Raw genomic sequence first — 25,806 nt, 5'->3', positions numbered from 1 at the left:
GCTGCAAGGAACACAAGGGTGCAAATGTCTTTTCTACATTTTGTTTTTGCGCCCTTATATTCTGAGAAGTGGAGTTGCTGAGTCAAATGGAAGCTCAATTCATTGTTGCTCTTAGGAATGTCCATATTGTTTTCCAAAAAGGCTGGGCCAATTGACATTCCCACCAGCAGTGAATGAGAGTCCCTTTCTCCCCACATCCATGACAGCACTGGTTGTTCTTGTTTTTTGTTTTGTTTTGATTTGTTTTCTATGTGTGCCAATTTCGGTGCCACCTGCCATTTTAATTAGTCTGCTTGTTAGCCTCCTGACTCATTGGTGCTGGGGCCATTGTTTAGAAGAGGAAACTGAAAGATAAAGCAATTTGCTCAAAGTGAAAAGTCTTTTCACTGGGCGAGAAGCAAATGATTAAAACAAAAATGCACCCTGGATCCTGACAACCGTGCTGCTGCCTGACTCTCCTGTGGGGTTGGACATACCCACCAAAGGCCTCTGAGAACTTAATTTCTATAGGGGTACAGGGGTTGGGGGTTAAGCTTTCAGAGGCTATTCCTGTCTCTGTGTTCAGGAGCAACCTCTGGAGGTGGTTGTGTAAACTACATGCAGCGCTCAGGGATCAAACCAGGGTTAGTGGGATGCAAGGCAAGGACCTTAACTTCTCCAACCTTACTAGGTTCTTTTTTTTGGGGGGGGGGGGTCACACCCAGCGATGCTCAGAGGTTACTCTAGGCCTTGCACTCAGGAATTACTCCTGGCGGTGCTTGGGGGACCATATGGGATGTTGGGGATCGAACCCAGGTCGGCTGTGTGCAAGGCAAGCTGTACTATCGCTCCGGCCCCCCTTCTAGGTCCTTTTAAATCTCACTCTCTGAAAAGGTAGGTGGCCAAAATAGATGATGGATGGCTGGGGTGGGAGTAGGAGATGAAAGGCAGCTTACAGTCAAGTTACTTCTTCCTTCCTTCCTTCCTTCCTTCCTTCCTTCCTTCCTTCCTTTATTTTCAATTGAATCACTGTGAGATACACAGTTACAAAGCTGTTCAGGGTTGGGTTTAAATTATATAAGTTCCAACACCCATCCCTCCACCAGCATTCAATTACCATCATCAATGTCCCCAGTTGTCCTCCTGCCACCCCCCACCTCCACCAGCCTGTCTCTGAGTGGCTATCATGTGTGTTCCTTTACCTATTTTCAGCATGCAGTTCTTTTAAAAAAATTTTTTTAGTTTACTGAATTTTTTAGTTTATTGATAGAACATTACAAAGTTGTTCATGATTGGGTTTCAGCCATACAGTGTTACAACACCCATCCCTCCACCAGTGTGATTTCCTAGCACTAATGTCCCCAGTTTCCCTCCCACCCACCCCCAAACCACCCCTCATCTGCCTCTATGGCAAGCATCTCTCTCTCTCTCTCTCTCTCTCTCTCTCTCTCTTCCTCTCTCTCTCCCACACACACTCATTTTAGGCAGTATGGTTTGTAATACAGATGCTGAAAGGTTATTTGGCATCCAAGGTTGACACCGTCTTCCACAAGAACACAGGGACTTGGAGGAGATTCCCTGGGAGTGGGAGACAGTTGTGAACAAAGACTTTCTCTGGCTTGGTGGGCTCGAGCTTCATATGGAAATTCCCTTTCAGAGTTTTAAACAATTTGGTATCTAGGTCGCTTCTCTACACATCTTCTTCTCCTAAGGATCCCTGGGCTCACTGGTGACCAGGCCAGCTCCTGTGTCCTCCGTTATCAGCCGAGGAAGAGAGAAAGCTCAGATGCTGCCAAAACTGGGCCAAGCAAGACCATTTTATTTTCTACTGACTTCACCTTTCTCACTCCAGTTAGTGTTGAGTGAGGTAGAAAGAAAGGTGTCATCACGGGTTTAGAATGATTCCCCCTCTTTCCGCCTGCCAGGGAAGGTGAAGCTGTTTATCTCTTTCACAGCTCAGGGCATGAGACTCACGCTCTCAGATCTGGTTTATCTATGGAGGTGACTGATCCTGTCTGTCTGTACACATGCTGAGTCTTCACTGTAGTGGGAGGGCAGCCCCCCTGGACCCCTATGAAGGGTATGTTAGAAGTGAAGGGTATGTTATAAGTTCAACATCTGGGAACAGAAAATTCCTCAAAGAAGAAATACAAATGTACAAAAAGCACATAAAAAAATGCTCTACATCACTAATCATCAGGGAGATGCAAATCAAAACAACAATGAAATCTCACCTTACACCACAGAGACTGGCACACATCAAAATGAACAAGAACAACCAAGTGCTGGTGCAGATGCAAGGAGAAAGGGACTCTCATTCACTGTTGGTTGAAATGCTGACTGGTTCAACCTTTTTGGAAAACAATTTGGGCATTTCTCAAAAAAACTAGAAATTGAGTTTCCATTCCACCCAGCAATACCACTTTTGGGAATATACCCCAGGGTCCCCAAAACACACAGCATGAAAAGCCATTTACACTTCTGTCTTCCTTGCAGCACTATTCACAGTAGCCAGAATCTGGAAACAACTTTAGTCCCTGAGAATAGACGAACGGATAAAGAAACTGTGAAATATTACACAGCTATTAGGAAAAGTGAAGTCATTAAATTTTAAAACAGTGGGTAGGTCACTTGCCTTGCATGTGGCCAACCCAAGTTCAATCCCTGGCACCACATATGATTCCCCTGAGCCCAGCAGGTATATTCCTGAGTGCAAAAACAGGAGTAAACCCTGAGCACAACCGGCTGTGGCCCCCCAAAACAAAACAAAACAAAACAAAAAAGGAGTTCATCCTCTGGACTGGAGAGATAGTACAGGAGGTAAGGCATTTGCCTTGCATGTAGTGAATCCTGGTTTGATCACCTCAGCACTGTATATGGCCCCCTGAGTCTCTCCAAGACTGATCCCTGAGCACAGAGCCAGTAGTAAGCCCTGAGCACCACCAGTATGGCCCCCACCACAAAAAAATCTTTAAAGTTTAGTCTCTGCCCATGAATGTGCTCAAATGGGCATCTCTCTACATTCTTTGATCTGTTACACAGGACAGAAATTGGGGTCCAAATAAGGCTGGTTCATGCTCATGTGGGTCAGGCACCACTGAAGCACCCTGGGGGTTGTTGCAGACATATCTTGTTTCTGTTGCTCCCTAGGTTCTGCCAACATCCAGCCTTCACTGCTTAGCTAGTTCCCAGTCTTGGACTACCCCTGGAACCTATATTCCTCTACATCTCCCACTTACCAGTGCCAGGCATTTAAGAGCATGCAACCCAGGCCACTCTGATGCGTAGCTCCAAAGCTAATGTTTGTATTTTTGCTTCAGGTGATCTGAGGGGGTGTGGTTGGGGGATGACAAGGTTTTATATAGAAAACAGTGCAAATGGGTTCCACTGGGATTGGGAAATTCAGCTACTGCACTTGTTGTTTTGTTGAGGATTTAACCAATGACTGTTGGATGGATGAATAAATAAATGCATAAAGTCCTGATGCTTTTCTTCTCTCCTGGAATTTCCATACATTTATAAATCCCATAAAATGAAACATTTACAAATAGAACAGGTTCCACTTATTGGATTTTGTTTATAAATATCAAGTGCACTGTCTCTAGAAGAATTCCGTTCCCACATCTCTCTGCTTTACATTCACACTTTTGACTTCCGTTTCCATTCAAGCAGCCAATTCTTTTTCACAAGCAATTTATTTTGGGGTCTCATAGTTTACAATGCTAGAGTCCCTCTTTGCTCTTGTAGAACCACTGCACCAATCCCTCTCTCCGTGTCCTGAGATCCTCCCCCAGAGACCCATGATCCCAGATCCCCACTTTCTAGTTCTAGTGATCTTGTCTCAGGGTTTGTTTCTGTCAAGGGTCGGCTAGTCCTTTGCTTTGTTTCTTTATATTTCTTATGTGGGCAAGATCATCAATATTCATCTTTCAAAAAAATTATTCTTTTCTCAGTTTGGGTCACACATGTACACTAGTGTTGACTCCCCCGCTTTTTTCTTTTTTACTTTTTGGGTCACACCCAGTGATGCACAGGGGTTACTCCTGGCTCTGCACTCAGGAATCACCCCTGGCGGTGCTTGGGGGACCATATGGGATGCTGGGAATTGAACCCGGGTTGGCGGCATGCAAGGCAAACGCCCTACCCGCTGTGCTATTGTTCCAGGCCCATAACTCCCCTGCTTTTGATGGACATAGTTCCCTTACCTTTACAACAATGAAATGTCCCAGTCCCCTTGAGGCTGTCACCAATCCTCTCCTTCCTTGGCATTCTCGTTCTGTTATTCAGGGTCAAGGATTTTCCATCATTTTCATACTTCCCATTTCCTTGTCCAAGCAACCAATTGTTTTCTCTTTCTCTTTTCTGGGGGGTGGGGTGGGGTGAGGTGGGACCATACTTGGTGGTGCTCAGGGGATCATATTTGATGCCAAGCATTGAACTGGGCTCTGCCACAAACATGGCAAGCATCTTAATCCCCGTACCACCTCTCTGACTTCTCAGAACCCTCCCTCCCTCCCTCCCTCCCCTCTCTTTCTTTCTTTCTTTCTTTCTTTCTTTCTTTCTTTCCTTCCTTCCTTCCTTCCTTCCTTTCTCTCTGCTACACCCGGCACTGTTTAGGGGATACTTTCAGCTTTGGTGACCTTGTAGTACCAGAAATAGAACTCAGGGCTTCACACGTGCAAGGCTAGTACACTCCCAGTCTCTGAGCACCTATGCTTTTGTTTATGACAAGGGATTTTTTTCCATCACCAAGAACTTCTCCAATTCTGTTTCATTCTAACACAGCTACCTGAAGATAGTGTCCACAGGTCCAGGACACAGAGTGTTCCACAAAATTGTCACATCACCCCCCTCCCGCTTCCAGCAGCCCCCAATCCCACAATCCAGATTGTCACCTGTATTTCTAAATGACTGGTGGTACCAATCAGAGGGTTTGGGTTTGATCAGTTTCCTAAAGTTGCTCAGAGAACTCCAGAAATCCGTTTTCTCACAAGCATATAGGTTTATCTGACAACGCATAATGCAGGAATGGTTACAGAGCTACAAGCTACAAGTTACAAGGAAAGTGCTCGGGCTTCCATTCTGTGTCCAGGCACGCCATTCTGCCTAGATTCTTCTCCCTGGGAGCGCTGAGCTCTTTCCACTTGAGTTTTTATTTTTATTTATTTATTTATTTATTTATTTATTTATTATTAGTGAAACACCATGAGGTACAGTTGTAGACTTACAAATTTTTGTGCTTGGGTTTCAGTTATACAATGATCAAGTACCCATCCCTCCACCAGCGCCCATTTTCCACCACCACGGGTCCCAGTATCCCTCCCCTCTCATCCCCCCCTGCCTCTGTGGCAGGGCATTCCCTTTTGTTCTCTATCTCCTTTTGGGTGTTGTGGTTTGCATAAGAGGCATTGAGTGGCAATCATGTTTGGTCTATAGTCTACTTTCAGCATGCTTCTCCCATCCTGGGAGGATCCTCCCAACACCTTTTATTTGGTGCTCCCTTCTCTATCTGAGCTCCCTTTTCCCCTAGCATGTTTTCCACTTGAGTTTCCACTTCGTTACAGAGAAGACTTTGGCCCCTGACAACTGACTTAACCTCCATTCCCTCATCCTGCGTATACAGGGCCAGGGGCCTGGAAGTTTCAACCTTCTAATCACTTGTTTGGCTTCACTGGCAACTAGCCCCATCCTAATCCTTATTGAGGAAACTTCAGTGACCCTCACATGCCCTCTCTCAATACACACACACACACACACACACACACACACACACACACACACACAGTGAAACCAATCAACCTGACCAGCCTGCTCCAGAGTTAACTACCTAGTATTTTCTGGTGCACGGCTTCTTCTTTTTTTTCTTTTTAATTTAAAAATGTTTTGACATTTGACAAAGCACCAACCTTACCAACTATTCAATATCACATTGATGAGGACAATAGCAGTTAAGTGCTTTGGCCAGGGAAATAAAACAAACTTCCTGTCCAAGAAAGAAATAGAAACCTCTGCTTCAGACGCCTGCTGAGCCTCGGTGCCTGGACATAAGCGCACATGGGCAGAGCATGCGAGGCAGAACAGCAGGTTCTGATGATGATTAAATGCTCAAGGGGCACGGGGACATTTGTCAGCAGCTGCCAGTGCTGAATAAACGTGCTGCTGGTCCCTGAGCATGGGTCTATTGTGAGGCTTTATCCTCCTCTGAATGGGGCTGGAAGGATTCTGAATGGGGCTGGTGTTACATAACAGAAAGACTGAGGGTACAAAAAAGCAAAAGACCAAGAAATACGTCAGTGCAACTTTTGAAGCACCCTGCAGAATACCTTGCTGATGATTGGAGTTAAATTGAAAGTCACTTCACAGACGCGACCCGGAGTGGTTTCCTTTTCGGGCTTGACGCTCCTGGGCAAAACGAAGAGGTGATTCAACTGAGTGCTTAAGCTCAATTCAAGAAGTCATGTTCCGTTAGTTCCTACTGCGCACCAACCTGCCTTGTCGGGACACACACCAGAGCAGGCAGCAAGGCTTGGTTTGGGTGGTACTTTTACAGGACCCTCCATGCTCAAGCATGAGTTGACAGAAGTAACATCTTGGTCCTTACAGCTCTAGGGGAAACTGCCCTTGCCCTGGTGGGTTCCAGGAGGAGCCATTGTATTTTATTCTTATTGTTTGCTTTGTGGGTCTTTGTTTGGGGGGTGTGGAGGGTCACACCACATCTTGGGGTGCTCAGGAGCTACTTTTTTTCCTGCTTTTGGTGTTTGGGCCACACCCAGCAGTGCTCAGGGTTTACTCCTGGCTCTGTGTTCAGGGATCACTCTTGGCTGTGCTCAGGGGACCATATAGGTTGCTGGGGATGGAGCCCAGGTCGACGGGGTTACAAGACAAACACTCTACCCACTGTACAATTGTACCAGCCTTGGCAGGAGCTATTTCCATCCCTGTGATCTCTCTTGGAGGTGCTCAGGGGACTACCTGTGGTGCCAGGGATCAAACCGGGATCCTTGGCATGCAAGGCAAGTGCCTTAAGCTCTGTACTATGTCTCTGACTCTGAGACATCATTTTAAACAACTGCAGCTCTCCTCTTAGCCCTCCGCCGCCACCTCCCCGCCACCCCCGCCCCCCACTCTCAGAGAGCTTTCCACTCCAGTTTTCTTCCCAACCCACTGCCCTCTTCATCCTTGCATTTCACACATTCCATTCCAAGTACAAATGTCCTCCACCTGCAAGTCCTGTAAAAGATGAAAAGGTGAGATAACGCAGAGGGTGAAGGGGACTGTGCTGGGGTTGCTAGTCAGAGAGCCTATTGACACGAGCTCTCTGAGTGTTGGGTGGGAGTGAGGGTGGGGGGAACGGTCTCTGGGGACTCAACCTCTGCTTCATGGTCATGGTCATTCGGGCAAATCACTTGCCTTCTCTGGGCCTGGATTTCATATCTGTAAGCAGGGAAGGCACCAGTATCTGCCTGGTCTTGGGGTCCGTAGTGTATTTAGGAAATGCTTGGGGACACTGCCAAGAACACCACTTGTCATTGGAGAGGAAGACACATGGGTTCCCTAGGCCTGGCCCTTAGGAGAGGGTGATCAATGGAAAACTTAACTTTGGGGCCCTTCACAGCACTGACTGTGATTTTATTCAGCACCGATTCGTTGTGGACCTAATAGGTGCTGATGGCCTGCTGGGTGCAGAGTACACAGGTGGAACACACCATCCAGTCCTTGCTCCTGTGTGCTCCATGGAAGGTCCAGTGTGTCCTTCCCAGCTGGGCTTAATGTCCATGAGGCTGTCCTAGCCCAGAGATGGTCCCTAGCACAGAGTTGTCCTAGCGGAGTTTGTCCTTGCACAGAGGCTGTCCCAGCACAGAATGTCCCAGCACAGAGATTACCCTAGCCCAGAGGCTGTCCCCATGCAGAGGCTGTTCCAGCATAGAGAATGTTCCAGTGCAAAGGCTGTCCTGGCACAGATATTGAAGGAGGGGCACAGAGACAATGGTAGAGGGAAGTGGTGCTGGAATGTTGGATGCATGAAACCCTCCCGTGGACAGGACCGAAATCATGGCACCACAGACAGTGAGATGGACTGAACCAGTGACCAGAGCAGCCGGAGAGCTTGTCTGACATCTCTGAGTTCTCCTCCCTGCCCTCTCCTGCACGGTCTGACTCCCCAGCTTCCTCTGTGCTCCCTGCTGCCTCCTCTTTCAGTGCATGGAAACCCCACACACTCCCTGATTCATTCATTCACCCATGTATCGGTTCGCTCAGTCTTATTCATTCATTTGTGAGTCTGTTCACTCACAAGCACCTATTTAGTGCTCGGAGCTCAAAGTCTCTCTAGGTTTTGGGGAGAGAAAAGCCAAGGGGAGCCTCGGGGGCTCACACTGATTGAGTGGAGAGCAAACAAGCAGGAACCAGGATCCTGGAGGTGAGAGGGGGAGGGGCGGCAGGTTGGGCAGTCTGTGGTGGGTGGACTATTTGAGGGTGGGGGTGAAGTGTCCTCTTGCATGGCCACTTTGACAGAAACTCCCACGTCTGTTCTGCCATGGTCCATCTCTCTGGTCATTGTTCTCCATCAGGGACTTGGGGGCTTGGATGTGCCATCTCTGTGCCTGTCCCTGTCCATCAGAGAATCACACTGGATCTTCTTGGCCACACAATGAAGTGTCGTGTCCAGAAAAAGAAAAGAAAAGAAAACAAACAAAAACAAAACCAAAAACTAACCCAGTCTCTTGCCTGTGGAGAGGAGGCCAAGGAATGCCTCGGTTCTTGGCTCTCTTGTGCGTTTTGGCAAATGAACACAAGAAAGGCTTCAAGTGGTCCTTCTCGCTTATCTCCTCATCTCAGCTCAGGTGAAGAGGAATTTGCTTGGCGGTAAGTCATGACTGAGTTAGAAACACACAACTTCATAAAAACTGATTAAAGGGGCAACCCAGACTGGGAAAAAGAATTCTGGACTTCATGCTTATGAATTTTAGGGGATGCTGGGGTCCAAACCCAGGGCCTCATGCCTGTGAAGCATTCCACCATATGAACTCAACCCTTTTAAGATTTGTGGTATTAGCTTCTGTGTCCTATATTAGCTGGCATTCAACATGACGTAGGGCAATTTTTTTTCATAATGTATTTACAATTGAGCTGATTATATCTTTCAGTTAGTATGTGGGGTGGAGTGTGGGGGTGACACATTCTTTGAAAACAAATTAAAGTTTTTGTTGTTGTGGTGGTTTGAGGGTGGAGATTAGGCTGCACTTGTTGTGTTCAGGGCTTATTTCTGGCTTTGTGCTCAGGAGTGAGTTTGGTGGTGCTCAGGGTACCATATGCAGTTCTGGGAGATTGAACTGGGATCTACCTCCTGTAAGACAAGTGCTTCAACCCTTTTACTATCTTTCTAGCCCCTATGCTTTTAAAGCTGGTTAAGAATGGTTTTAGGACTAAGTCAATGTCGGTTGGAGGGATTTGCTCGGGATAGGAGATGTGTGTTGAAAGTAGACAAAGAGCCAAACATGATGACCTCTCAGTATCTGTATTGCAAACCATAATAACCCAAAGTAGAGAGTAAGAAGGAAACTGCCTGCCTTAGAGGAGGGGGTGGGGCATTGGGGGGTGACGGGAGGGATATTGGGGATATTGATGGTGGAAAATCTACACTGGTGGAGGGGTGGGTGTTTGATCATTGTATGACTGAAACTCAATCTCGAAAGCTTTGTAACTCTATCTCACGATGATTCAATATATATATATATGTGTGTGTGTGTATATATATATACATATATATGTGTGTGTATATATATATATATATACATATATATATTAAGAATGGCCTCGGGCTGGGGCTTTCTCTAGAGAGCATAAGTAGTAGAGCATAAGTAGTAGAATACTAGCATGTGTGAGACCCTGAATTCAAGTCCCAGCTCTACACCCCTTTCCTCTTCCCCTCCCAAGTATAGCTCTGGTAGATGTGACCCCTATTTAAAAAAAAAAAAAGAAGAATCTCAAACTACTGTGAAGTTTTTCTGTGTAGAAACACTCCAGATTCTGGAGTGGACAGCTTTACATTCCAGTGAATTAATAATGGACTTTGTATGGCATTCCCAGCAGAGATACCCCGGCATACCATTCTTCGTGTTCTTCATGCTTGGAATGTGTAATTCTTCTCCAAGCTGCCCTTTGCTCTGTGCCACTTCTATTTCGGGACCAAACCGTTTCTTTATATAGAAGGCCGTATTCTTGTCAAATCAGTTGAGGGTGTGAGTCATTTGTGCGTTTCCTAAAAACCGTGACATCACATTTTTCTGATTTGCCTTTCCTTTTTTTTTTTTAGCCAGAAGGAAAATGCTGGAACAATGCAGATAGCTTGGTAAAAATTCCAAACTTTTATAGACTACTGTTTCAAGGAAAGTAGTGTGTGTGTGTGTGTGTGTGTGTGTGTGTGTGTGTGTGTGTGTGCATTTCAGAGTTGTTCAAGAAATGGTTATGTTGCGATTTGCATTTTTACCAATCACATGATTGATATCTCTGTTTTCTTGGGATCACATGGGGACATGCCAAACACTGACCTGTAAATACACCCTGAAGAACCCCACTCTGAGTGTGGGGCCTATTCTTTGGAGATTAGGGGCCACACCTGGGCTCATGGACTAAACCTGGTCACACTGGAGGGGAGATGTGAGGTGGTGGTGGTGCCCACATGTGATGCCAGGATTCAAACTCGGGTCCTGGCTTTAGCTGTTTGAGATAACTGTCTTAACTTTTATATTACCTTTTCATCTCTGACTTGTTTGTGATCATTTTGTTTTATTTTGGTTTTTGGGCCACATGGGTAGTGCTCAGGGCTTACTCCTGGCTCTGTGCTCAGGGATCATTCCTGATGATTCGGGGAAACAGATGGGATGCTGGATATCAAACTCCGGTTGGCTGCGTGCAAGGCAAGCACCCTACCCTCTGTACTATCATTCGGGCCCTAGATCTGTGATCTCTCAGACAGGGCTGAACAGCCTATGTCAGCAATATTAATTAGGACTCAGGAAGTATTTGATGGTTCTGGTAATTTGCACAGCCAGACATAGCAATAGGAATTGCTATTTGGGGGCTTGACCTAGCCCTCAAATAAGATGAATCCTTATTTTTCAGGTGATTTGGGGGTGCGTGTGGAGGAGTTGAAGTTAGCCCAGAGGGATATTCATGAAGAATTTTGTTTTCCCTTTAGCTCAGTAGTACCTTCAGCCAAGGAGCTGAGGCTTTGCCTTCCTTACAAAGACAAGCCTAAAGCATCCTTGGGTGACCTTTTGGACACCCCAGGGGAAGCTAGAGGGCAAATATTAGGTGTGTCGAATCTACTTAGGATTTTGAAGCCCAAGCATTCTATTAAACAATTGAATCCGTTGTTGGAATCTTTTTGAACCTCCTTGGCTTGTGCACATCTTCTGATCACAGCATCTTGTCAAGTTTCCCAAGAGTGCACATTCCTCTGCGGCCAAGTCTGGTACTTATTTCTCTTTGCTCCTTTGTACAAATGACGGGTTAGAAACGGGAGAAGAGGCAGATGGACACGGTTGTAGGATTCTCCTTACTGGAGGAGTGAGGAAGGAACTGACCTCAAAGGACATTGGCACCATCCATTTGCAATATTGTTAGACCTTTTGTTAAGCTAAAGCAACTCTTAACAATGGCTTCGTTAATAAAGCCGTGGTGTCTGTCCCTACGGTTGTGAGATGCTCCAAGGGGCCTTGGGGAAATGGGCAGTGGGAGATTTTCTACGCCCACTGCAAACAGAGTGGAAATTCACTCATTATTCCAAAGTCAGCTTTAAAACTTGGATTTATTCTGCACGCATATTGTCATCAGATAGCTAATCAAGTAGGTGTATTATGTTCCTAGAAAAATGACTTGGGCTATTTATACTCCAATCATTGAAAGAAGAAAAGCTTAGATTTTGCCCTGAATGAAAAATAATGATTTTCAACTTTTCTTTTTCTTTTGGTTTACATAGTACATTGAAGACAGAAAAAAAAAAGGTGGAGGTAAGCTTCCAAAAGAAAAAAGATAAAAATCTGATAGAATAGCAAGGGAATATAATTGCAGAACACTGGCCTTTCTTTCTCCCCCAGTGTGTAAATGGGGCCTTGGGGGCCATTCGCTACCATGGAAACCAACCTAGGTATGTGGGAGGGGGAGGAGGCCCTTTGGAAAGAGAGAGATCTGAGGTTTTTTCTAAGTTAAGTGTTCTAGTCAACTGGTGATATTTTTTAATGGCAAATGGTGGCGTGTGTGTGTGTGTGTGTGTGTGTGTGTGCGCGCGCACGCATGCGTGCGTGTGTGTATGAACACACGCATTCTTTTAATACGAGTTCCAATCTACTTTCCCTTTATTTTATCTTGAACCTGATGATATTTTGTTTTTAATTCCACTTAAATAAAAGGAAAATTGACAGTTAAAAAATAGCTCATTGTACACCTACCATGTAGCAGGCCTGATTCTTGTTAGCAAAAATAGATTTATTCCTGAGCTCTTGAGTTCTTGAAAATTGCCTAAAATATCCAAGTGCTTAAGAAGTTGCAGTCTATTATTGTTTATCTGTTTATTCGTTGATTTTATTTTTGGGCGATACCTGGCTGTATTCAAGGCTTCGTCCTGGCTCTGTGGGATCACTCTTGGTAAGGGTTCAGGGGACCATATGTGATGCTGGGTATTGAACCTGGGTTGGCTGTGTGCCAGGCAAGTGTCCTGCCTACAGTACTACATCTCTGGCCTCAAAGTTACAGTTTACTGGGCAGGTCAAGTAGGTGGGCCCCTTCCTAGTGTGCAGGGCTCTCCTTTTACCCGTGTACAACACAACGTCACTAGTCATGTCCCTCGGTGCTCAGTCCCGATTACAATGTCACGGTTCTGCACCTCACCATTTGCGAGCCCCCAGTGTATTATGATCTTGTCCCATGGCCATTATCCACCCAGTATACATATATCTGATCTGAAAGCTGTGACTGGAACCCTGTACCCAGCGTCTCCTTGCCTGCTGCTATGTCCTCTGTCCCTGGGCAGCAACTCCCTGTTCTCCCGGCCTTCCCTAGACTCAGACCAGGCCACAGCATGTGCTAGTGGGAGCGACCCTGCTGTCTGGAGGTCTGTCTGGGCAGAGGTGAGGCCAGAGAGCATTGCCTGTCCAGGGGCTTCCTTTCCTTCCTTCCTTCCTTTCCTTCCTTCCTTCCTTCCTTCCTTCCTTCCTTCCTTCCTTCCTTCCATTTTGTTAACAAGTAACAGTATACAACATAAATTACAAAATTATAGAGATTAGTCATTTAACAACTTCAATAATGAGTTTCAAGCGATAAATCTCCCACTGGCCATTTATTTTAAAGACATTTAAGAATTCAAATTTTCAAATTGCTCACCACAGTAATTTACTTCCCAACAAGTCATTTCATTGAATCACACCAAATTTTCATTATTCAAATAGAATACTATGAGAGTAAAAATGTAAGCAAAGCCATAAAAAGGTTATGTCATAGAATGGCTCCCTGAAAATAGTTAATATCTAAACATTTTTCAGTATCACCAGGCACTACTGCTAAAGAACCCCCCAGCCCCTTTTTGCACTACAGGACCCTCTTCAGTGCCTGCAGTCCACTGGCAAGGGCCAGGCAATGGTTCGGGGCTTGCTTTCGCATGGGACACTACGAGAGGCCCAGGGGAAGGGACCCGAGGGACTTCCTTTTATCTGCTGGTGTCTCCCACCCCAACCATCCTGTTACCTATTCTGACTGGTCATCTTCTCTGCAGTCAAGAGTTGAGATGACCAGTTCAAAATAAACTCCTCCCCCCTTCCCCTGCGCTGTTCCTCTCCCTCCTGCCTTAATCCTTAGTGGGACCCCCGTGGTGGGGGTGGGGGTGGGGTGGCCCAGCAGGCCTCACCTCTGAACTAGAGCCCATGTTGTACTACTCCTGATTTCCACACTCAGAGATCTCCTAGGGCTCAAGGAACCGCCACAGAACTCCCCTCCCCGGGCTCAGCTGAGTTTCATTTTATTTGTTTATTTATTTATTTTGCTTTTTTGGGTCACACCTGGCCATGCACAGGGGTCACTCCTGGTTCACGCACTCGGGTATTACTCCTGACTGTGCTCGGGGGACCTTATGGGATGCTGGGAATCGAACCAGGCTTGGCCGCGTGCAAGGCAAATGCCCTCCCCACTGTGCTATCACTCCAGCGCCTCAGTTGACTTTTAGAGCTGATGTTAAGAATGCTCTTCCAAGCTGATGCCACACAGAGGCTGGGCACATGCCGCTGTGTTTGGTGGCACAGGCAGCTGCCAGCCCGGGTCCCAGCAGCCTCCTGTCCTTCCCCTTTATCATTCTTTCCATTCCCCCAAATTGCCTTGGAGTGCAAAGAGCAAAGGATGAGGCATTCGGGACAACTTGTGCCTACTTGAAGGAGGCTCCAAGGATAGGAGAGCTCGTCTCCACACCAGCATGGTTGGTAACTCCCTCCCCGAGCCTGCAAGTACTGCAGACAAGTCAGACAAGCTCTTAGCAGGGATCCTGTAAGAGTTCAAAACTCAGAGGAGCTGGACTAAAGCCTTATAATATCCTTTCCAGAGAAGGGCACCGATTGCTCTTGTATCCTGCCCCCCAACCCATGTGTGGCTTCCATTATTATCAACAAGTCCCATTACAAATGATTTCTTCATTACCTCTGATGGGCCAACATTGACACACCCCAGTTACTCACAGTCGAGACTGTACATTAGGGCCACTTGTAGATATTCTATAGGCATAAACCTGTGTTACAGTAGCATCAGAGTATCTTCATGCACCTTAAAGCCTCCATGTTATTTATTGATCTCTCCAGCCTCAAGCAACCACTGATCCTTTCACTGTCTTCTTAGTGTCACTTTTTCTAGGATGTCACACAGTTGGCAGCCTCTGCAGATTAGCTTCTCCTGTTTGGTGATGTGCACCCAAAGGTTCTCTGTATCCTTTTGTGGTTTGATAGTTCATGTCTTTTTGGAGCCTGCTAGTATTCCAATGTTGGGTGGACTAATAGTCTTCCTACTGTGTATTTTGTTTTTATAGATAACAGGATGGTGCTGAGGGGTTCCCACCAAGGTAGAAAGGAAGAACCAGTTTGCTGTGGTTACCCGTTAAAGAGGAAATGGCTTAACTGCAGTGGTACAGAAGAGGTTGTGCCAGGGGTCAGCCTCAGTACGACTTTCATCATGATCTTGATTCCACATACACATGAAATGTGAAGATGTCTTCTGTCCAAGTGACACACCGAAACGAACTGCTTCTTTTTTTTTGAAAATACATACACAAATTATTTATTTATTTATTTATTTTGGCGTTTTGGAATCACATTTGGGGATGTTCAGGGGTTACTCCTGGTTCTGCGCTCAGGAATTACTACTGGCTGTGCATGGAGGGACCATATGGGATGCCGGGGATTGAATCCAGGTTGACCACGGGGAAGGCAAACGCCCTACCCATTATATTATCACTCCTGCCCTCTTTTACCAGCTTCTTAACCTAGAAGATTTGTCAGTGACTGCCTCGACTCCTGAACTTGGGAAATCAAAGGAAAGGCCTGGATCTGCAGGGATGGCCGAGTGGAGGGCTAGAGAAGACACTATTGGGTTTCTCTGTTTCTCAGCTTTGCAGGTTCTAGGCTGGCTTCCAGGGGACACTTGCCCACAAGGTGGCCCAGATGCTGACCAGGATCCAGCAGTGCTCAGCACTTATACCTGGCTCTGTGCTCAGCGGCCATGCCTGGCCTTGCTTGGAGGGACCCTATGGCAGGATTCAAACCATCATTGCTACCCAGCTGCACGCAAGGCAAGCATCTTTGTTCTGTCTCTCCTGCCTCAGGCTCACTTTTGACCCATCATTAACACCAGGACAAATGGTGCCCAATCCTTCCCTCAGAGAAACGTTCTGTGAAGGATTTCATTGGACCAACCCTAATGAAATCCCTTGGCAGTTGGGCAGTGCCTATTTCTAGAAATGAAGGTGAACCCTCTCCCCACCCTCTGAGCATCATGACTGGAGCATTTAGAGGGGTTGTACAGGCAAAAAATCATCAGAGCCATGAAACACTTTTTAAGCCAGAACTACCACTATTGTCTTAGGCCACCTAACTGGTGTGTCTGAAAGACCACAGGCCAGAGAGCTAGTGCAAAGGTTAAGCTGCCTTGTATGCATTTGAGGCCTCAGCCCTGATTCAAGTCCTGACACTATATATGGTCCCGTGAGCACAGCTTGGAGTGGTTCCTGAGCACAGAGTCAGGAATAAGCACATTGGGGTGCTGGACCAGTTCTGTAGTTGTAGGTGTTATTTCTGCAAGTCCTGCCTACATCTCTGCTGGCACTGAATGCGAATGATTCCCTGTATTAAATAAGTTTCTACTTAAAACATCCAGAGACAGGGACATGTCTCAGCAGCAGTGTGCTGGCCTTGTGCATCTGAGACCTGGGATTCGGCTCAGTCCTGGGTACCGAAAAAAAATTGCCAAAGAGATGTCGGTCTACTGGATTTAAATACATAGGATTGATTAAAAAGAAATCTTTCTAAATATCTGGTTCTTACCAGGATATGACTGCTCAGAACAGATGGATTTGGAAGCAACCCTTGGTGTGGGCAGAGGAGCAATCAATTTGGCTTCCGTGGAAAATGTCTTGCCCTAGAAGAAGGATGGTACAACATGTGGGAACTTATTTGATTGACTTATGTGCCCCTCCTGAGACATCGTCAGTCTCGGGTTCAGAGACAAAGAGCAGAGTTCGCACGCGTGAGGCCTGGATTCCCGGCTCAAGTAAAACATAAATAAATAAAAGAAATTACTTGGACTCTTTCTTTAGTTGGGGCCACTGGGAAATACTCTCTGTTCCTTGAATTCATTTTTTCAGGGCAAAGCTTATACTTTTTTTGCTTATTCATTCAAAGTACACAAGAATTTCTGAGCACCACCTGATACTTATCCTCACACTGCACCTTCAACTCTGGGGCCCTTGCTCCATAAACACACATGTGCAAGCACACTCATGCATCTGTACAAACACAAGTGCTCTACTGCAGAGCCACACCCCCAACCCCTCCTTTACTGAGGGCAATGGCGATGATGGTCATTGTTGGGCAGTGCAGTTCCAGCCCTGGAGCAGCACCGATTATACCTAGAAATTCAATGAACATTCACCGGAATTTATATTCTGGTTCCCGAAGGGCTTCCAAAGACTTAGAATATCCCTAGAAGCTGTCAGATCAAAGATTAGCTTTAAAGATCAAAGGAGGTGATAGAAACTCCTGGTGTTGAGACAAAATAAGAACTTGGCAGCATCTTTCTTCTCTCAAGTCCTAGTTTAACCCCATTCTCATCTCTTTTAGCCCAGTGAAGGGGTGTGTGTAGGTGGGGTGGGAGGGGATATGAAGTTCAAGCTATGCTATAGCATTGCACCTTAGAAGACCTGTCTTTGCAGACATTCTGCTATATTAATAATTCTTCCCAGTTCGTTTCTGTCCTTTGTGGGATATGTGACCTGTGAGAATTTTTTTTCTTTTTTCTTTTTAGGTTTTGCGCCATACCCGGGTATGTTCAGGACTTATTCTTGGCTCTGTGCTCAAGGATTACTCCTGGCAGGACTTGGGGGACATATGCGATGTCAGGGATTGACTTTGAATTGGCCGTGTGCAAGGCAAGCTGTACAATCTCTCTAGTGTTTTTAACCTAAGATTTTTCTTTCTTACACTTTGTTTTTGTTTTTAACTTTGTTTTTTTGCAGTTGCTAAATAAAACAGGGAAGATGGCAGTAACCAAAAATTATTCAATACTGTTTCCATGGAAAAGTGGGTATTCTGTCCCTGTCCCTTTCATGTCTGTGACTGCTCGGAGGGACAGAGCAGAAGCAAGGCTGTGCTAATTCACAAGAAGAGGTCGGGACAGACAGCTTCTATTTCCTGTCTTAGAATATTCCTGGGGAAGATGTCCCATGTGGTGAGGAAGCCTCACCTGGATAGAGAGAGGCGTGCTGGCTGGCCTGGCCCAGGCTGGCTTGTACTGGCCCGTGCTGGCCCATGCTGACTGTCTCAGCCATTCCAGCTGAAAGGCAGACCAGCAAATGAAGAAGCCCTCTCAGCCATTCAGCTCCAGAGAGGGCTTGAGCTCACTCATCTCCCGCCACCTTCTGACTGCAACAATGTCACAAATCCCAAGATAGACCCTCCCAGCTGTGAGCCCTAAAGCCCCAAAATATAAGAGCAACTGGCATAGGCCAATTGTGAGGGGAAAGCGAGATTTTTTTTGAACACAAAATGCCTAATCCACTGCCTATAATAAAGTAAGCCTCTCCACATGTATTTTTCTGTTCCTTCTCCTTTCTTTATTATTTTAATTTGGGGGGGGGGATTGGGGGCTCATCTCGGTAGTGTTCAGGCATTACTCCTGGCTCAGTGCTCAGGGATCATTCCTGGCAGTGTTTGGGTAACCCTTTGCAGTGCCGGGAATCAAACCAGAGTCAGCAACTGTGTGCAAGGCAAGTGTCTCCACTGCTGTACCATCTCTCTGATCACCTTTTTATTTACTGATGGGCCAGACATCAATGCCATCCTCAGAAGAAAGGAGCTATTTGCTCTAAATTTGGAACTGGAAGACCTCTCTCTTATTGTCTCCCTCTCCCTCATTTCATTCCTTCCTGTGTTCTTTAAAGAACACTCAGATCTTTTAGACCTAAAATAAGAGTACCAAATTCAGCCTTTGTGTTTCAGACAGAAAAATCACAGGCTTGTTATGGGCTCATGGTAACAAAAATCAAGCCTCAGATGCTTAAAGGATTCAAAGCAAAAGTGCCCTTGACAACTTTTGTCGTGTGTGTGTGTAAAACAGTTAAACAAAAATTTTATAGACTATGTAATAATTTTACTGTGTAAGCATGATAGAATTACAGGGTCTGGGGGCGGGGTGGGTGTGGAGAGGGATTTAAAAAGTACATGGTTACCTGTAATTATAGTCTTGCTACATTTGAATTTATAGAACCAGTAAAATCCAAGTTTGGTTGAAACCATGCAGAAAGACAAGGTGTTTAGTGGGAATGCTTTTTCCTTTTGACTCAATTGCATTTTGGGATCTCCCTGAAAGTCAACACTGCAGTGTGTGTATTGCTAAGGTTGTGAGACTTGCTTAGTTATGCTGCCCTATTCTCCTTCCCTCTCTATTCACCCCCCCACCCTTAATTCCTGCAAACTTCTAACCCATAATAAGCAAGAGGGTTTATCTTAGAGTGGAGGGAGAACAGAGTCAGTATCATAAACTCTGTCAGCTAAGCTGGTCAGTTGAGTTGAGGGTGGAGGAGGAGTCAAACTAGATGCTTGAAGAGTTGTAGATAAGGGAATTGGTTTGTTTTACTTTCCCATTTCAACCTTTAATGTGGTGTGGAATTTAATGAAGTCCTGGGTTTTGTTGTCCGAGGTCCTCAGGATAAAAGCCTCAGGAACATGTGTGTGTGTGGGGGGGGGGCAGGAGCTAGAGGTTAGGAGGGTGGGGAGAAGGTGTGGGTGTTGGAGGTGGCCAGCCTGAGTGTTTGGTGACATTTTGCAGCCAGTTCCAGCTCCAGCATATTGCTTGCATGGGAAAATCCTGAGCAGAGCTCAGAGATCTTGACACTTCTCGGGATACTGAGTCCCTTTTCTTCTCATCAATTCACTTGCTTCATTGAGGACCTTTGGTGCTACCTGCCTCCCCCAAAGACAGCTGGGGCGAGTGCTTTCTTTCCGTTTCATACTGGCTCTCGGGGGAGGTGTGATTCCTCGCTAGATGCTGGAAAGCTTGTTCTATAATTATTCTCCCTTCGCTTCTCCCCTATGTGTGCTCACTTAAGTTTGTCAAGGGCTTAAGCAATCCACTGCCCTGCGCACCTGGGGTCTACAGCAAATCGGGGTCATTATTTTACCCCAAACTTAGATATCACGTGGCAGAGGACTGGGTAGGTGGGGGATCTGCTATTATATGTCATTGGAGCCAAATCCATAATCCGTGTTGCCATCCCCCAAACCCGTGTGTGATCACGCCCTGGAGAAGAACCATGGCCTAGCACCCAGAGAGCTCTCACCCTCCAGGCCACGGCCAGGAGGGTTAGTGGGTGCAAAGAGTGGGAGTATGTACTGGGGGACCCGGGAGTGGACAGATGTCCCGCGATGGCTCTCAGAAGAAAGGCCTTCTTCACGCTCGCCTCCCGGCCCTGGGCCCGCCACCCCAGGCATCCTCAATGCCGCAGCCGCAGCCTCTACCCCATGCACGCGCCACGGACCCCGGGCTGGTGCCGCGCCACGGGCTCGCGAGCACACGTGGCCCGTCTCCCCACCCGCGCCGCACTCGGTTCGGCACTGGCGCCCCGAGCGGCGCCGGGGGCGGGGCCTGGCGCAGGGCGTCCCGGGATTGGCTGCGGGCGGCAGGGGGCGTGGCCGAGCGCAGGGAAAACAGCGCGCGCGCATCCACGGGGCCATCCCAGCCCCGAGTCCCGGAGCCCGTGCGGGAGTCTGTGCCGCCGCCCTCCCTGCAGGGCTAGGAGTCGGGTTCCCTCTCGCTTCCCTCCTCGCCCCGCGTCCTGTCCCGCCCGCCCGCCCGCTGCCGCCGAGGAGCGGACGTGCTCCGGGTCTGCACGCCCCGTGCCGTGCCGGGCAGCCGCGGCCGCAGCGGCGATGCGCCTCATTCAGAACATGTGCACCATCGCGGAGTACCCCGGCCCGGGTGGAGCCGCCGACGGCTGCCCAGGGGCGGCCGGGCGCCGCCTGGTCAAAATCGCCGTGGTGGGCGCCAGCGGAGTGGGCAAGACGGGTGAGTCGTCGCCGCCTTTCGGACCCGACCCGGCTTCTCGTGGGGAGTTGCAGGCGGACGAGGCGGGATCCCGGGGGCTGCAGCTGGGGTCGCCTCCCCCCCCCCTTCGGCCCCCCCGGCTTGGATCGCGGCCCCTCGGGAAGGATCTCTGCCCGTGCCCCTGCCAACCTTCTCCAAACAGAGAAGAGAAGGGAGGAGGCGATCTTCGGGAGCGCTATTGGCACCCAACTTAGGGCTTCCTGAGCTGCTGGTGGTGCCAGGCGCCCGGGGAGGGCACAGCGGGGACAGAACCGCTGCTGGAGTTGCTCGGGAAGGCTCGGTACGACTTTTGTCTGCTGCAAGGCGGCCGTGCCCGGACGAGGGGGCAGGGCCAGATGACCCTTCCAGCTGGCCAGAGCCATAACTCACGGTGCCTTCTGTCCCCCGCTCCGTTGGGGTCTGCAGCAAGGGTCAGAGTTGTGGGGTAGGAATGTCACTTGGTGGCTTAGTGGTCGGTAGGGAGAGTTTCCAGCGACAGGGGGTTTCTAGATTGGGGGTGGGGTGGAGAGCAGTTCTACTACTGCATGTCACCGGGTTTAACCCCTCGTTCTTCTCTCGGCAGCCCTGGTGGTCCGTTTCCTCACCAAGCGATTCATTGGGGACTACGAAAGAAATGCAGGTGAGGGGATGAGCTTATGTCTTTGAGGTGTGTGTGAGTGTACGTGTGTACGTGTGTGCGTGCGTGCGTGTATGTATGTATGTATTTCCCAGTCTTTCAGGCAAGTTCCTTACAAGTGACAGTTAAGTCTTCAAATCAGGATCCTGCCACTTGTGGCTCTGCCTAGCCCCCCTCCTGTGCCCTTCCCCCCATAATTGCCATCTGGCCTCATTCCATTCCAAGCCCATTCATCATTTTATCAAGTGTCCCGAAAGTATTCTCCTTGGTATGTTTTAACTATAGGGACCCCAGTTGGGAGCACCCTTTGTACTCAGGAGTCTGCATCCATTAAAAACACTCCTGCAAAAGTCATAAGAACTGGGGGCAGGGGCAGCTCTCCGCCCCCTCCCCCTCTGCTGGCTACTTTCCAAGGCGACCCTTTAAAGCAAAGGTCAAAGGAGAGCACCAGTAAACCTAAAGTTTTCTTAACAATAAAAAACTAAATGGTAGAATTTGAGGAGGAGGGTACTTGACTAAGTTAGAGGAGATAATTTCCATTGCTGTGATTCAGGCCAGCCACGGGGGAGGCTTAAGGGCTTTCTGCCTATATTCTGTTAGCAAATTGTTTAATTCCTTAGGCCATATGAAGTATCTGTGGGGGGATTATTTGAAATGCACTGTATAAACCATTCTAAGATAAGACATGGCAGCCCTCTGCTTTGATGTAGAGTTGGCTATCAGGTCCTACTCTTATTCCAATGGATAATGTTGACTGTGCATGAACTTAATAATATTTGCCTACCAAGTTATTACATCTAATGGCTGTAATAGAATGATGTCCAAGAGTGATTAGGTTCTGAAACCAAAAGCTCATACCTGCTGAGCCAAGAGCATTTCCTTCCAAAAACTACCCAAAGAAAACTTTTTAAATGAAATAATTCAGTTTTCACACACGTGCAAACTTTACCCCAGCTTTCATCCACTGTTATGGAGTTAAATTTTCATGTGTTAAAAAATTGAAAGGAGCCCATTAACCAGGATGAACGATAGATTCTTTTTGTGTGTAGTTCATGATACGTTTTCTATGTTAAAAAGAAAAATCTCACAGAGTTCTGAAAATTGTACAAGAAGAAAGAAGCAATCTGTTTTGTTTTTTTTTTCTTCCCCCCCCGCCCCCCCTTCTAGGTAATCTCTATACCAGACAAGTTCAAATAGAAGGTGAAACCCTGGCTATTCAGGTTCAAGACACTCCAGGTATTCAGGTGAGAGGCGCTCGGAGTTACATGGCTCGGTCAGGGGGAGTCAGCCTTCCTGGGAAATTGTTCAGCTGTTTCCAGACTTCCCCAGCTGCAAGACTGCAAGGAGAGAAACCTGGGGAGTCAGGTCCAGGCTTTTGTATATTGTTTGACACTTCAGTTGTAATCTGCCTGTTGGTCAGTTTTAGTCCGGCTTAATTTGTGAGATTGGCAGAAATCTTCTTTGGGGATTATCCCTCCAGTCGGAAAAACCAAAGCGAACACTCTTGGGATTGGCAGTTTGCTTCATAAAAAGACCCTCCTCCCCCTCTCTCCAGCCCTCCCCCGCCCGTCCATTTTGTGCTTTTCACATTAAGGTATAGTGTCCAAACTCTTGGGATAACGTCTATATTTTGGAAAGTTACTCTACAGACAAAAGAGCTGTGTGAGTGTGTGTGGGTTTTTTTTTCCTTTCCTTTTTTTTTCTTCTCTCGAACTGGGCAGTTATCCAGGTTTAAATGCTTCCAGCTCCTATCTTTACTTCTCCAGACTTACTGTCTAGCCAGTTAATTTCCCATTTTGTGCAACTACAAAGTCTCTCCGCGTGGAGTTCTCTGCAGGTCAATTTTCCACTTGAGTGTGGTGAGCTGCTCTGTTATTTATTCCAACTCAGTGCAGCTGGATCAACATATTGTCAAGAAAGCCGAAGTGTGTGGGGCTCCAGCTTGTTTATAGCCTACTGCCTTGGCGTTACCGGCAAGGGTGACTCCTTGAATGTTCTCTCTAAGCTCTGCTAGGGCTATGGAACGCCCCGGTCACTCACCTGGCCTCGCTTCCTGCCTTTCAGGTCCACGAGAACGGCTTGGGCTGCACCGAGCAGCTGAACAGGTGCCTCCGCTGGGCGGATGCCGTGGTCATCGTGTTCTCCATCACTGACTCCAAGAGTTACGAACTCATCGGCCCACTCCACCAACTCGTGCAGCAGCTGCACCTCGGCACGCGGCTGCCCGTGGTGGTCGTGGCCAACAAGGCCGACCTCCTGCACATCAAGCAGGTGGACCCCCAGCGTGGCCTGCAGCTGGCTAGTGTGCTGGGCTGTTCCTTCTACGAAGTGTCGGTCAGCGAGAATGACAACGACGTCTACAACGCCTTCCACGTCCTGTGCAAGGAGGTGAGCCCCAAGCAGCAGCCCAGCAGCACGCCCGAGAAGCGGAGGAGCTCCCTCATCCCCCGACCCAAATCTCCCAACATGCAGGACCTGAAGAGGAGGTTCAAGCAAGCGCTTTCAGCCAAGGTGCGAACTGTCACCTCTGTCTGAAGGATGCACCCCTCCAGAGCTGGGCGCCAGGGGGCGTGGCCCTCTCACCGGGGGTGTGGCCTTTGCACCGGGGGTGTGGTCTTCGTGCCGGGGGCGTGGCCTTCGCGCTGGGGGTGTGGCCTTCTCCCCTCTACGTGGGCAAAGCCCCCGAAGACTGCACCCGTAGGCAGCTAGTCCTTGTTCCAGAAAGGACCAGAGTGGAGGGCCAGGCGGGCCCAGGGAACTGCTGCAGGAAAGGGAGTTACCTGCCAAGCAGTGGACAGAACGGGGTCGGCTCAAACCCCCAAGCCTATGTATTTCCATCTTGTCTTTGGGAGGACGAACTCCCTTTTGCGTTTCTTCTTAAGGACGGTCTGTAGTAGTTTTACGGAATCTAGTGATGTGATTTACAGGGGGAGTAAAGAGCTGGTGGGACACTCAGAGCTCTTCACTTAGCCCCCCTCCCCACTTCTCCCTACCCCCCAAAAGGATGAATTTTGCTGTTCTCTGGAAAGTATGATTTGCATTGTGTCTCTGGAAACCTGCTCCCTGTAGAATACCTGTCTAATCTGAAGGATAATACCCTATTTTGTTTTTTAAACAACAAAGAAGAAAAAACACCCTCTCCCCCAAGCGGGAGTTTCTGGCCACAACGTGCTCCCCCCAGACATCTGTGAGCCCCATGACCTGGGGTGTGCATGCTTTGTGGGGCACACGGGAATGAGGAAGGCCTGACTCCTCAGCCCGACCGTTCCAGTAATTAGGAGACTGAGCTTATACTTCTCAATGGTTGCTACCAGGTACAGAACCACCCCCATCCCCAAAGCATGTCTATCCACTGGGGTGTGATTTGTGCTTGGTGGCCCCAGGGTGGGGTCCTGGGCCTGGCCGCAGCTGGTGGCTGTTGGCAGACGCTGCCCGACCACGAGCGAGCGGGTTCGGAGGGCGCTGCCAAGCGCCCTCCACAGATGCACTTTAAAAAGCCACTCATGCTTTGGCTGAAACTGTAATTAATTTATTTTATGTACAATAAATCTCATTGGAAAGAGAGCCAGTGTCTGACTCAGCCTTTCTGGAAACGGTCACTGCCGTTCCTCCAGACGGAGCTTCTCTTGGTCTCTTGGACTTACCGGACATACTACTGGATATGTGGGTTCTGGGATGACGCCTTTCTAGGGGGTCCCTCTTACTGGAGAGTGCCAGCTCTCCCTACCCCACACTTCACACTTCACAGAGGAGGACATAGGCTTTGAAAGTAAGTTCAATCCCTTGTTACTGGGCCCCTTTCACACCCCATTCATACCCTTCATGACTCCCCATCTGACCCTTCATCACCTGGATTCTGACTCTGAGCTATTCAGACCTTTCAGCTAAGCCTTGAAACTGAGTGTTTTCCACACATGATAACTTCTGTTCCCCATATGTGTGCTTTGGCAAATAATGCTTTCAGATAGCATTGTTTGCAGATAAGTGCACTTGATAGCACAGGGGTAGGGTGTTTGCCTTGCACAACGCCAACCCAGCTGACCCGAGTTTGATTCCTCCACCCCTGGCAAGCTACCCGTGACGTTATTTGATATGCCAAACACAGTAACAAGCCTCACAATGGAGACATTACTGGGCCCACTCGAGCAAATCAATGAACAAGGAGGGTGGTGGGGGGGAGTGCTACAGTGCTACAATTGTTGTTCGTTTTTGGGCCAGACCCGGCAATGCTCAGGGCTTACTCCTGGCTCTGCACTCAGGAATAATTCCTGGCGGTGCTTGGTGGACCACATGGGATGCCGCAGATTGATCTGTCTACAAGGCAAACACCCTCCGCACTGTACTCAGGCCCCAGTGTTCTT

The 25,806-nt window shown here is 48.0% G+C and overlaps 1 protein-coding gene across 1 annotated transcript; it reads left to right on the top strand.

Annotated features, from left to right (window-relative positions):
• The first annotated feature begins 20,578 nt into the window (after positions 1 to 20,578).
• RASL11B (RAS like family 11 member B) lies at positions 20,579 to 24,081 on the top strand. The gene is made up of 4 exons (XM_056111374.1): positions 20,579 to 20,790; positions 21,392 to 21,448; positions 22,613 to 22,689; positions 23,510 to 24,081. Exons 1-4 carry the CDS (start codon positions 20,655 to 20,657, stop codon positions 23,978 to 23,980), a joined length of 741 nt encoding a protein of 246 aa, XP_055967349.1. The 5' UTR covers positions 20,579 to 20,654; the 3' UTR covers positions 23,981 to 24,081.
• The last annotated feature ends 1,725 nt before the right edge of the window (positions 24,082 to 25,806 follow it).

Source organism: Sorex fumeus, unplaced genomic scaffold (assembly GCF_029834395.1).
Source record: "Sorex fumeus unplaced genomic scaffold, SorFum_2.1 ptg000013l, whole genome shotgun sequence".
Taxonomy (NCBI): Eukaryota; Metazoa; Chordata; class Mammalia; order Eulipotyphla; family Soricidae; genus Sorex; species Sorex fumeus.
The sequence above is the reverse complement of the archived record's forward strand: the minus strand, read 5'-3'. Positions and strand labels throughout refer to the sequence as shown.